Source organism: Fusarium phalaenopsidis (genome assembly GCF_050370095.1).
Source record: "Fusarium phalaenopsidis strain FUZ10S chromosome Unknown contig_32284, whole genome shotgun sequence".
In the NCBI taxonomy this organism is placed as follows: Eukaryota; Fungi; Ascomycota; class Sordariomycetes; order Hypocreales; family Nectriaceae; genus Fusarium; species Fusarium phalaenopsidis.
The window spans coordinates 834,688-847,999 of record NW_028145414.1 but is presented as its reverse complement, the minus strand read 5'-3'; the positions used below and the strand labels follow the sequence as shown (position 1 = coordinate 847,999).

The 13,312-nt window shown below is 49.0% G+C and overlaps 2 protein-coding genes and 1 non-coding gene across 3 annotated transcripts; 1 reads left to right on the top strand and 2 right to left on the bottom strand.

Moving 5' to 3' along the window:
* Positions 1-3,290: 3,290 nt before the first annotated feature.
* On the bottom strand, positions 3,291-3,875 carry LRP88_02187 (uncharacterized protein; the record flags this gene model as incomplete). Its single annotated transcript, XM_083238855.1, has 1 exon — positions 3,291-3,875. One exon carries the CDS (start codon positions 3,873-3,875, stop codon positions 3,291-3,293), a length of 585 nt encoding a protein of 194 aa, XP_083105450.1.
* An 897-nt stretch (positions 3,876-4,772) lies between these two features.
* On the top strand, positions 4,773-5,417 carry LRP88_02186 (uncharacterized protein; the record flags this gene model as incomplete). Its single annotated transcript, XM_083238854.1, has 1 exon — positions 4,773-5,417. The coding sequence occupies one exon, from the start codon at positions 4,773-4,775 to the stop codon at positions 5,415-5,417; it is 645 nt and encodes a 214-aa protein (XP_083105449.1).
* Positions 5,418-6,951: 1,534 nt separating this feature from the next.
* Positions 6,952-7,025, bottom strand: LRP88_02185. Its single transcript has one exon. It is a non-coding gene; the product is annotated as a tRNA-Val (tRNA).
* Positions 7,026-13,312: the final 6,287 nt, after the last annotated feature.

Sequence of the window (13,312 nt, the reverse complement as noted above, 5' to 3'; positions counted from 1 at the left end):
GACTAAGACAGAAGCGGAGAAATGCTTAAACATAGTGAATTCATGGGACATCCTTTGCCTTGTTCAATAGCCTGCATCGTCAACCCCAAGTGAAATCCCTAGGCATCATTCAACAAAGGCCATCAAGGCACCGGCCAAGCATTCACAGCATCTAGGCACTCCCGTCTCAAATTTCACATGACATGGATGATTTCTTTTATTACAAGTCCCCAGTCATGATCTCCTTTCCTCCCCATTTCTTCCTTACACACCATCTGTGATTGATATCCAGCTTTGCATCGCCGGATGCCAAGGGCACCTCTCTCTCTGGAGCGACTATTATCCTATGGATACTCACTCATAGAGATAGTGATGGCAGCTCTATAGGCGTCTCATTACGAGAGACTTTTCTCTTTGAACAGCCTTGCCACTCCCGGCATAATATCGCTTGGTAATATGTCCACCTTTGCATCGCGAGATATCATTGTGGTCCCCCCTAGCTGAGATCTCCCTTACGGCGATACCAGCTTTGGTGTCTTTCTCTGGCAGCTCTGCTACTTCGCCAGCTATGGCATCTCTATCTCTCTCTGGGCAGCCTTGTCCCCTTTCGTCAGTGGGCGTCTCTCTCTCTCTCTCTCTCACACACACACACACACACACGGCTCTGGAATCTCTTTTTTGCAACTTTTTAGCTATCATCAGCTTTGATGGGAGATGGAGATATTGGAGTATGATCGTAACCCTAAGTGATCTTACCGGTGATCTGAGCGACTTTGTGAGGAAAGGAGGCTAGCTCTAGGGTAGGTCCATACTCCATGGGGGACAGAAGAGTCTGCTTCCAGGCATCAGTCTCCATTGTCCCGATTATTCTCTGCCATTGTCATTTTTCTTTGCCTCCACATTCACCAACTCCTTCTCACTGGGAGCATAAAGCAAGCAGTCCATGATATCAGCGAAAGCCTAGGTTGAGAATGGATATGGAACAGAGAAGAATGCGGGATGCTTTGATGTTAATTTCCGATAGCTTATCCCAATGTTATAGGCTGCAAATGGCAATCTGACATTGCATGTGCTGGCAAGTAGGTGTCCTTGTCTTTCTGTCTAAGTTATGCATGCCTTATCGCCTATGTTAATCATGCCTACGAGGAGGGTTTATAGCGACGTTTCAATCTCGCCGGATGGAAAACACGGCATCTTAGGTATTTCTGTCTAGATAGCATAATCCCCATCTAGCGGTATTGAAGCAAAACGTGAACTCGTGACTGCGAGCAGCCAGGTTGGTCATGGCAATAAATGTGTAGAACAAACAGGTATCGACGCCGTAAGTCTTTTTACGCGAGTTTGTAGCTGCGCATCTGTTGATATGTTCATGGCACTGATATTTATGTTCGTCTTAGTAGCCGAGACCCCAGGTTCTACACTTCACGACACATGGATGATCAACCTGTCGTGGTGGCTTCGGCACGGGGTGGGATTGTCGAGATAGGACATGACTCCATTTTAGCATGGACTGAAGCTGGGTTACCGCGTTGGTCTGTTTTGAAAGACGCTGTGATGCCGCTTTGGTCGATCTTGGCCTCCCGCTTGGTTTATCTAGGAATATTCGGTGGTGTTCCCATAGTCTTCCACAAGCTGAAAGACAAATGGCAGTCTCAGGTGGCACGATTATTCATATGTTCAAGAGGCGAAGTGTCCTTGAGAATAGGGATGTTCATGCGGCGCATATTGAACGTGAAGCATCCGGTGAGCAATGCGAGGATTGTAGCACGTCCGAAGGCTATATATGACTTGAAGATATTTCCGGATGCATGCGATAAGAGTATGAGAAGATGAGGGATAGATTGAGGCGGATATCCTTTTAGAGTTTTTCTTGAGAAAATAAACAGCCCTTTGGGATGAGGTGGCACCGTGGCAGGTGATAGCGACTGCAATGTTTCGCACAGTTGACCATTAATGGGGCCGGAGTTTGACAGAAATTCCGGGTATATGATGGCAGGCACCGAACCGATCAGGCCGGCAACTAGAGGCGTTCAGTGAAAGAACCCTCACTACCTAGATGCTCGGACCGACCGCATCCCAACGGCGCTTCTAACACTCGCTGACGGCTCAACTAAAGCCTTGTCTAGCGTCTCTAGAATAGAGTAATGGGGTTGAGCTATCAATCGAACTCATGTACAAGGGGCCAACGGAGTTGCTGCACGAATCCGGATATCCTTTCGAAGCACTAAGATCCGGCGATGACAGAGAGAACTATAGTGACCAGTCCAATCCGTTTCTCAGAGGGATTGACAAATTATCCAGCATAGTATAAAATAGCATGTTCCCTTAGTTAATGGTAGCTTTCAATGAAGCCTTGTGCCATTAAATACCAACGAACGACGGTTCTCACAGTTGACGATCTAAGCAACTGGAACACGGACAACGGGCGCAACCTCACCTTCATCGCCAACCCGGCCTCCACATGCACGACAGGGTGTGATGTTTGACGAGTCCCACCGAGCTGTCTCCCTCAAGAATCGCATTTGGATATCATTATCGGATGCTGTAGCTCGTGTGGCCAACTATGCGCTGCCAAAATTTCCGTGATGGGGACCCCAAGAGTCCTACTTGACCCCAACGGCACAGATGAATATAATGACCTCAATTAATTCATTCACCACCATCGGTATATTCCAGTGTATTCGTGTAATTATATGGCATGGCTGACGCTCCCTCAGCGCTTGACCCTTTTCCTGAAATTATAAGGCTGTGAGATTCCTGAAGTGTTTGATGCAGAAGCACATCCAACCACCCATTTCTCGAGGATGCTTAAGTATCGGGGACCGACGTTTGGGGTGTTCAATGCACTACTAGCCTTCTATTGTTGCTTCTCGGCGTAGTATTCAACATCTTTTTTTACCATCGTGCGCAAGACTCGCGGTGTTTTCGACCATCATCAACCTCGTGCCCATCCAGCAGTAGGTACCAGCCAGGCATGGAAAAGCTAAGTATGGCGCCATGAAGTCTCTCACTGCGAGACTGACCCGACTAAGAGCGAACGCCGCTAAGCCTCTCGGAATGACAGGCGCGGCCAGGTTACTTGACAATACCAACGCAGGGCCACCTCGGACACAATGGCTGCGGCGGTTAGCGATGAAGCTGACATCATAGCCACATGCGCGGGATATGCGATCAGAAGGCCGGTTCAGGTAGCTTATTTCCTTGTATCATTCTAGCTGCAACTTGCCTGCAACAAATAATCTACCAATCCAGTCAGGATCAAGGCTTTCGACACTTGTTACTCCTTTAGATCAGGAGCTGCTATAAACAGATCACGATCCTCCAACAGTAATGGAAACTGCAGTGCGCAGAAATTTTGACCAGCTGTCGAGGTTCAGTTCTCCCCCAAGAACCTTCCAAATGAATCGGTCCATGTCTTGCAGCCTACATTTCTCACCATTCGGCGCCCAAACAATGGTGTAGACCCTCATCGTGTTGTACTCTCTCTTCTCGATGAGTATCTTGTCCTCATTGCGTTCCACAAAGGTCCTAATGGAGGACCCTTCGAACCCTCCCCAAGGCCCCGCAGTAATGAAATTCTTGTCTCCCAAGGCCTCTTTAAAGTCGTCCGGCGGAAGCATGCGCTCGGGAGCCTTCTGCTCTAGCGCGGTATAAGCTCCATCTGGCGTGGGAAGCTGAACCTTGAGAAGGACATAGTTTGCTTTGATGGGAGTAATGTGAGCCAGCACCTTATTGATAGTGGCGGTGTTGGTAGTGATGCGATAAACGATGGAGCCATCCTCACTCCATGAGCCGTAGTACACGAACGTGTCGTCCTTAAAGCCGCCATCGAGCAACCATAGCTGCTTGTGTGGCGATTCTGAAGGAGAGTGTAGAAAGTCCCAGAAACCGCCCATTCTGGAATGCGCAAAGACACGTAGTGTCGACCGACTGCTAGAAATCGAGGTGTCGTCTGTTGGACTTCGGATGGTTTGGCGAATACTGTAGGGATACAGGTTCGTAGAGTGTCAGGGTGGGTTAGGTTAAATAGACGAGGGAGAAGACGTTCAGCAATTGCTCTGGCCATCTGCTAGAGTGGCCACTTGAGAACAATAATTAGGCGGCCTTGCTGCCTCGCGAGGCGGTTTTGCGCAGGTCAAACGCCTTGGACAATATAGTTAGGGGCTGAACGCCATGCTTGCCTGATTGGACATGATCAGAAACGATGCAAGCCTCTCCGTTCGCACACGGAGTTTCCACCTTGTACAGAATAATAGCTCAGTTCAATGCCCAAAGTCAAGCCATGGATTGTGGTTAACAATAATGGGCGGCGGTTACGCCTCCAGGCAACATCCGCGGCAAGGTTTTTATGTCGTGATCCTTGATGGTGTGGTCAGCAGCTGACTACTCCCCAGATTTATCAGGCCATACCGAACACCTTGGCATTGGTGGTATTAGGCTTTGGCTAGCACGGGCCCTCCAGCCTTGGTTTTACAGTACAGGGCAGTGCCCCATGATGTGCCTTCGTCGCGTGCCAATGTTGTAACGAGATGTATCACGCAATGGCTGTTAAGCTGAACCTACTACGTAGTGACAATAACCAATGCGAGCTTAGCGTACACGTTCCATATCATGGGCTGGTGAAGTAGAAGCTTCACCCATGATCTGATGGAGTCGTGTGACCATGAGCCGAGGTTTCCGAATCGGCTATAATAGGGTTTCATCTTGGCCAACAGCGTCTTGGTCTTGGCCGATAATTTTGCAACCACTGCCAACATCATCTTTCAAGAATCTTTCAAGACACAAATTCCATCATGTCCAATTACTCTGATCTTCTGTATCATACCACGCTGACCGTCATTGACTACCATGAGGACCCCTCAGGAGCCAAGCACTCGGCCTATGTCCTCGCAACACATGCTAGCATTGAGGCGGCCAAAACCTTTGCCCGAGACGCTCTACATCTCCTCAAGTATGAGCCTGATGACTTTGAGGAGTACTCCGTCTATTCAAGCTCTCACGAGTGGAAGCATGGTGATGGGGTAGTTGTCTATGCTCGTGCACCCGCCGGGCAGGTCTTCCAAATTGGAGTCCGTACAACGCCGAACAATGAGTCTCTCTTGGCGAACCCCAACGGCACCGTGGTTCTTCCCAAGGGTGCAGAGGTTTTACACTATGTGGTGCAGACTACGGTCGACTACAACAAGGACCGAACTGGCTGCGCGCAAGAAGTCGACATCCAAGGGTCATATGTCCTTCGTGCCGATGCTCTTGCTGCCGCTAAAGCGTGCCTTGCACAGGAAAACTTCGTCGAGTACGATTTGCGGGACGAGTTCAAGGACGAATGGCCGTTTGGCGAGGATGTCGTTGTCCATGCTGTATCTGAGACCGGCCAGAACTACACTGTAGCTGTGACAACAGTTCCAGGAGCACACAGGAGGCACAGCAAGAAGAACTAACTAGTATGATTGTGACTGAAGACTGTTAATTATTGCGATCGGGGCTGGGGAATTGACGGAATGATATCAGGGGACACGGAGGTTTGAGATTGCAGCTAATCGTGGATCTGTCTTTTAACAATCACTACTTTCAACTAAATAGTATAACACAGTGAGCGTATCTAAAAATTTCTTTTTTTCGTATTATTAAAAGACTATAATAACGTTATAATTCAAGTATCAAGGCAAAGCACTTTCGTAGTCAGCAGTGATCTGAGTAACAAGATTGAGGCGGAGATAGCCGATAAAGCAGACAAGCAAGTCGTTTGACGGTTTGCTAAATACTCGGTCCATTTATGACGACTTAGAATGATGAACAAGTTAGATAGCTCTCACTCCGTGGCTGATGGTGAGGTGGATGGCTTAGTCAGGTTCATCAGGCGCACTACTGTCTTGCGGTAGCGCCCGGCCAGTCTGTCCATAACCCTTATGGCCTCGAAGAAAATGAATGGGGCGAGCTGCTGGCTGAAACAATCGTGGACTCGGAACCAGGATCGGCCGATGCCCGGATCGGTCGTGATCTGGATATGAGCGGAAACGCCATTGTAGTTCCCAATAGCCACCATCAACACTGAAAAACCGAATAGAATCCGGGATTTAGGCAGGGCTATCCCACGTCCTGCAGCCAACAGTTTCAGGATGCAAAGCGAAGGTATTGACTGGTATGCCTCGGCCATGAGTTCACCCAAGACAGTGATAATTGGAAGCAATATTAGAGAACGGACCAGGACATCCCCGGACGACTTGATCAGCGAGCTGACACAAGCCCAGATGAATATTGGCAGTGGAGACTGGTCCGCGATGAGATAGAGATAGTTCGGTACTTATCATGACGTTTTTAATGATCATAGAAGTTGTATCGACAGGTGTCCGCTGGCGAAGCAGCGGGCAATATGTAGGATATGTCACTAACTGCACAAAGCATGCAGCCTGGAGAATGTTCTGTCTTCTGGCTCAGTTATCCCATCAAGGGCCGGGCTTCAACTATAACCAAGAACACAATAATTATCAGGTTACAGGTGGCGATCGAAGCGCCTCAGCATGGCAAACATGGATCCCAGCTCACGCATGTGGAGGTTAAAGTAGGTAGCATGACAGATGGAGGTCCATTCCTTGCGCATTACATCTCTTGTCGAACAACAACCTATGAGGCGATGAAGGTGCATATAGATACAAGGTGCTCGAGTCTTTACAGCCTCCCGTAGGCACTATCAACACATCATAACATCGCATTAATCGATGGACAGAGCCTCCTGCTTGACCAGCAAATTTAATGAACCGCCTCATTATTCCGACTAGACTAGCTTAGTGTCTACGAGAGATTTGACCCGCAGTGTGATGTTGAGACCTACAACATAACACCCCAAGTTCCCAAAAAAGAGTCGACCACCACCGAGCCACGAATCCTTCAACAACCCTTTGACAAGCAAGGGGAAGCAACCGAGAAGTTCACAAGATGTTTACATGCGGATTATAAGCTGGAGGGCAAAAAGGATGGTTCCGCCCGGGATCGAACCGGGGACCTTCTCGGTGTTAACGAGATGCCATAACCAACTAGACCACGGAACCCGTTGGTTGATGACGTCAACAGATGCGTTTGCTGCTCAAGTGTAGGCTAAGCTTGAGTGGAGGAGGTGAAAAGGGAGGAGCGTGGGGTCTGGTGAGAGTTGCGGAGGAGGGGAAAAAGAGCCGTTACCTCGTTACGGTCTTGTCTTTGCGTCTGGCTTTGAACCTCGCTGAAGATAATATGCAGGATTGCCACCTGATTGTCCGCTTCAAATACTCTTCCTCCAAAGCCCTGAAATTCAAGTATTTTTCTGCTTCACTGGGGCCGAGAGAGAGTCCTTGACGGGACGGAGGACGCGTTCGAGTTCCGAGTAGCGACCCAGATTCAGTCTCCGAGGAAATTAAATTCAGTGTCTCTCGCTGGATGGACAGCTGCCGTGGTTTTAGTCCTAGTCTAGTCTCATCGCCAGCAGACTTGGGGTTTTGCCTGATAGAGATTATATCTTCGGTTCAGGATCATCAATACACTACTACAGCGTCCGCTTTAGTTTGACTGGGTTTGGTGCTGATAGTCTCATGCTGGCTGTTAGGGTCTGGCCTGGGAGGAGTCCCAAAACGAAGAATCCCACCAGAATGGTTTGCCAGACTGGTCGCAGTTGTGTATGACTGCAACCACTATTGGCCGCCTGGTCGGCGTCAGATGCTGTCGAGGTCATATTGGAGTTTCTGATAGTGTAGGTTTAGGCAGGAGGAGGTTACTCTGGCAGTACGATGGAGCGCAAGATGGGCGTAATTGGTGCGGCTTATATTTTCGCACCTGAACTGCACGGATCTTACTGCTACTGGAAGGCGTAAATAGCTGCTCAACCCCTTTCTACTGTCTTGGTGCATTGCCAAAATAATAAAGAGTCAGGTGGGGGGGGTTGAGCATGTAACCCTCTGTGCCAATCATTCCACTCAGATGTCCTGGGCAGAAGGTTTCCCCACAACTCGTCTTCTCGCACATCACCATAGATCTATCCAAGCCGCTTGTTGAAAAGTCAAGGCAGAGTTCTCGGACATACCTGATAGGACAGGTCTTGGTGGTTGCTGGACTATTCACGCACGGCGTGAAATCACCTCTAGCTGGCGAGAGAGCATCGGGATGGAAGTTCCCAGCAGTATCGTTGAATAAATAAGACAAGGTTTTTCCTTCACGTCGTGCATATTCCGTACTCCGCTTGATATCCGACTTGATGCTTCCTCTAAGGTTCAAAACAGCGCCCCTTCGTTCATGCATCCAGTATGTGACATCCGGGTTGATCTTTCTGTCACGTCTCGAAGAAGACACACCTTGTCAAGCATGCGCGCGGGACATTTGACTCCTATCCAAACACTCGGGTGGTTGCTTATTATACGGGGACCCCACGACGCTATCGTAGGCCACTCAGAGCTGCTTGTTCCGGCGCATCAAGCGATCGACTCCCCGACTTTCCCGTACTATTGTCCTCGACTAAGGTGGTGTCCGCTGACACATTTTAGCATCTCTGATAAGTGCGCCACGAAGATTATGACTCTCTGGAGTGAATTACATGAGAGTTTCACGACAATGTGGAGGGCTTGGGAGGCCTTGAGCTAACAATCGGTCAGACAAAAGGAATAAGGAGAGATCCAACCACCAGCGCGGGCATTCCCTCCCTCTCCTTCATCGTCCTTGATTCCAGTGCGCGAGCTTACGACGCTCAAGTCGGTGCTGTTTCAACGGCTGTGATAAGCGTATGCGGCTTCTGGGCCAACTTGGTCGCCAGAGAATATTCTGAAGTGCTTTTACGCATTTGTTCCGATATAGGATTTGAAGCTGATAACCATTGACTATTGTGTCCATTTGTTGTGTCTTTCGTTTACCTTATCCTAGAACTTTGTCTCTGAACGAGTGAAGTCAAGAATCGGTCGTGCTGACGGTTGGGTGGGCTCAGAGCAAAGCGACATAGGGGAGAGGAACGACGTCGCATCTGCATCTCTCATCTCTGTGTTTTGACTTTGAGGAACTAACTTCTCAGCATCTTTCTCCTCTCCATCGATCTTTCCGGGCCTTTGCTGCACCGGCGCTTCAATGTAGGACCACCAGTTCATTCGCCGTTGGTATAACCCACAGTCAGATTTCGTTGCCAAACGCCATGCAAGATTTGCAGTCTCACTTGTGCTCTCTCCGCATCAATAACTTACTGCTTTCGATATCTAACGATTGGTCCATACTCGAGCTTAGTACAGCAGTCGTGAACTACTCCCGGCTAAATCCAATTTCTCGACTCACTCCTAGTCTTTTGGCTTGCTTTCAGTTCCTTCAAGACCATCAACTACTGGTCGAGTCGGATATTGTGGATTATCATCCGTTACTGGTAGAGCCCGGCACTCCGGAGTCTTTCCTGGCTCTGAGTTACTTGCCAGTGTGATACTTATGGTTCAAAAAATCTCTGATGAGCGTGCAAAGTGTGCGGGCTCTCCTTAAAAGAAGGAGGACCACTATCGGGAAAGACTAAGTCAGCGAGCATCTTACCCATCAACAAAGCTAGAGCCTCAACTCCAACCAATGCGGCAGCCCCGGCTGGTATCTGTGGTCAATAAACCAAAACACGAAGCCGCTGAGGAACCCGGCGATGTTGATGTCAAGCAGTGGCATGGGAATTCACAGCAGTGCTGGGATCTTCTTTCACTGGTTTCGGCTCCAACCGAGAGCAAATGGGCCTGAAGGGAGCCCAAGATGGCCGAGCGTTCTTGTCAATTTGGACATTGCGAGAGTATGTGCCATAGGGACGTGGATAGAATCATCTACTCCAGGTCCAGACCTAACCAGGGACATGTTTCCTCCACCAGATTGCGACACTGAGCAAATTACAATTCTGTTACCGCTCAGCACTATTTTCATAGCCCAAGGCCACTTCAGTCAATGCAGCGCAATTGAGGTTCAATTCAGTTTCGAGACTTGTTTTGCAACCAGCCTCGAGGACCGAGGTAGCTTCAAACATATCCCGTCATGAACATTAATCTGGCTTGATCTTTTGTCACTAGATTCCTAAACACCGTCCCTAACACTGTGATGCCAATAATAGTGCTAAATATATTTACTAAGCCCCTCTTTGCTCTTTATAGCGCGAACAAGATCCGCGGCGGCCACTGGAGCGCTTCCCGTAGCCTGCATGAGGCAATGTCGGCCACTCAAACCATGTTGCTTCCGCCAATCGCCTTCCCTATTCCATTCTGTCTCCCTGCGACGTCGAGCTTGACGACATCTGTTGCAGACGGAGCGAGTCGGGGATAATCCCAGACCAGTAGGATGGCGGCGGTGAAAGCAAATGTCGCAACGGTGGTATTGCACAGTGGATATCATTTTCCTAGGAGCCATATGTCCTATTGCGGAACACAGACACCTCCCGTGCCCTTTCTGTGGTATAGGAGAAACAATACTAGTTTGCTCTTAAAATGGCGCCTTGCTTCTGGTAGAGTCCCGCCTACAAAAAGGGATAGAAGCAAGAGACACATGGCGCCCCAAAAGTTTCTTCTCAATACAATCGGTGGCCTCCCATGTAGTCGTTAGCTTTGGGTCTCGAGATGTGACTATCCCTCACTTCCAACTCTAAGAAGCTGTGGCATCTGACTTCTACATTAAATCCGGGGTCCAAGTGTCCAAACCTCATCATGTTAATTAAGTATCAAAAAGTCCATCAGAAATCTCAGAAGCGCCCCGAGAGCCTTAATTTAGACATAGATCATAAAAGAGAAGGCGACGAGTCTTTGCTCTTAAGCACTGGCGCTCTTCCTAGCTCCAAGTGGAAGGAAGGTCTTCAATGCTGCGAACCAGAGACGGAGACCCTCATACCAATCAAGATATCCCGCATCGAGCTATAAAGTGCTGTTTTCTCTCAGCTTCCGAAGCCCTTTACTGGTGTTTTCTGCTTTTCCTCCTATGGGCTTCTTGACTTGGCCAGAAATTCGTGATGCAGGCCTTCACCCCGCGGTAGGACACCTCAATCTCTTTTTTGGTAGAGCCTTTGAGTCTACGCTAAGCTCCGGCGGTCGATCTTACAATCTCATTCGCCCTCTCGTCAAGATCTCCCTGTTCCAACTCGGTTGGATCACCTCACAAATTTCTGGACCAAGTACCATCGGCACAGCATCTCTTCTCCTCTGACACTCTCGTAGTAGCATCAAGCATCTCACTAAGACACTATCTGCCCAACATACACTGCAGGTCTTCTACTTTGGCGTCTATAAACCGAAAGTTGGATCTGACCTGTCCAGGGTTCAATCTGACAGATGTCTTCTGTTGATTGCATGCATCAGAACACGAAAGCAAGTAAAGTAACAGCTACCAACTCCCAAGAAAATGGCTTGCTCCTCTCTAGGGCGATATTAACCTCAAGCCTGGGCGGCCTGCTCACCTTGTTCGATCGGCTGTGCCCGGGTGAACAGCAGTGTCGATACATCGATCCGCCCTATCCACATTCTCCGATGACTGGCTAAGTGCCAAGAGTAAGAATAGTTGTTTCTACTACTTAACTCGGGTCCCTTAGCTTAGGGTCACACGTGGCCACTAGGTCTGCAGAAATTGCTCTCAAACCTTTGACACATCCGAAGCTAAAGATCTATTTCTCTTTGTTCTCAGTTGCGATGTACTTGACAGATAAGGAGCAGGTCCCATGATGTGGACTTGACTCCCGACAGCTGGGCAATCCATTCCCTGTATCGACAGGGTGGCGTTCATGAAGTTATCCCTCCCACTATTCTAGGGCATATCCAGGACCAGCTTGACTTCCTTATGCTAATTCAAGAACTCTTCACGATAGCATAAGGGGCCAGCACCGATGCAGTAGTTCCCTCGCTACTTTTGCTCACCGAATCGAAATTAACTGTTACCCTCAGGGGCTTTGATTGTGCCTGAAATTTCCTTCAATGACTGACCGGTCAGGGGTGTGCCGCTGAATTTGAACAGCCTACCAAGATCACTTTCAGCGTTCCTTCATCTCCTTCCTGCTTGGCTGGAGACATACTTCTCGATGTTGGAACTGGGTCCCCTCCAGCCACACAGCTTAAGGTCCTAAAATCAAGGTTTATCAAGGATGGCTGGTTCGTTCGTTTCAAATGTGCCGATATGGCTCTTATCTAAGGGAGAAAGAATTAGCACGACGCCGTTAGTGTCACGGAAAGATTAAGTGGACGTAACGGAGTGCATAGACTCGACATAACATTCGCCGAGCCCACACCCCCTGACAACATCACCACCATGCCCATGCTAAGGTTATTGGTGGTCTGCGATCCTACGATACTTGAAGCTATACCATAGATCGCACACCATTTGTTGGCAACTTTGTTCTGCCTTGAGCTGGACTCTTTCCTAGTCAGAGCCAGAACGGAGTTCCAGGTAAGCGGGCGTATCCTCTGCACACGGAAGGGAAACGACCCAGCCATAGCTACTTTTCGCAAGCGCCTACTTCGATCAACGATTTCTGTCAATGGCAAGCCTATCTCGTCCATAACAGGGACTGCTTCCGCCAGATGAACGCTGGATCCCAAATGGAAGGGTGCTGCTGACTTGGACTCCTAGTCTAGTAGCAGGTTTGGCGCCCAGGGGTATATCTCTACCGCCCAGATCCTCCGTTCATTTGCGTTGCACAGGCAGGTAATCTGGTACTTTGATGCTGCCTTTGTCGCCACGTTAATTGATTCGCCAATTTTTTGGTGGTTGGAAAAGAGCCAAGGAGGACAAGTCAGCAAACGGCCAACGACGCAGTCTGCTGAACAGGAAAGTTACGGAGCTACTTTAATTTGAGAAGGTAATGAGAGCGACCAAAGGTAGCTCTCTAATAGAAGGCTGAATAATGGCTCTGATTGGTCTGGCTCACACACCAGTTTTAGGCCTCACCAGGTTCCGGGTAGGCTACAAAGAAGAACTCAACACTGCAAATCTTCAGACGATTGTGGCCCCGGGTGTCGACAACCGTCCTCTTTGCCGGAAAAGTTTCCAGCACTAGACATGAATTCAAGAATCGGCCGACTGTTACTTGCGACGTCGAACTCTTTATCGTAAGCATCGACATCATAGAGACTAAGGTGATCATACTGAAGCGAGAGGTTGCCTCGCAAAGCGCCCACCTGGTCTACATATACATAGCTCCTCAAAAAAAAAGCAGCCAAATTCATTAAAATTACTCCCACCGCTCTTAAATTTTGCAAGGCTCAAGAGAAAAACGCGAAAAACACATGGCTCATGTATTGATTTGGATTGCGATGACGCAGTCTGAGATCGAGTCAATTGGTGATCGCAGCGCCTGAGGCGCCTGAGGCTGTGCTATGCACTCCATTTCTACTGGTCC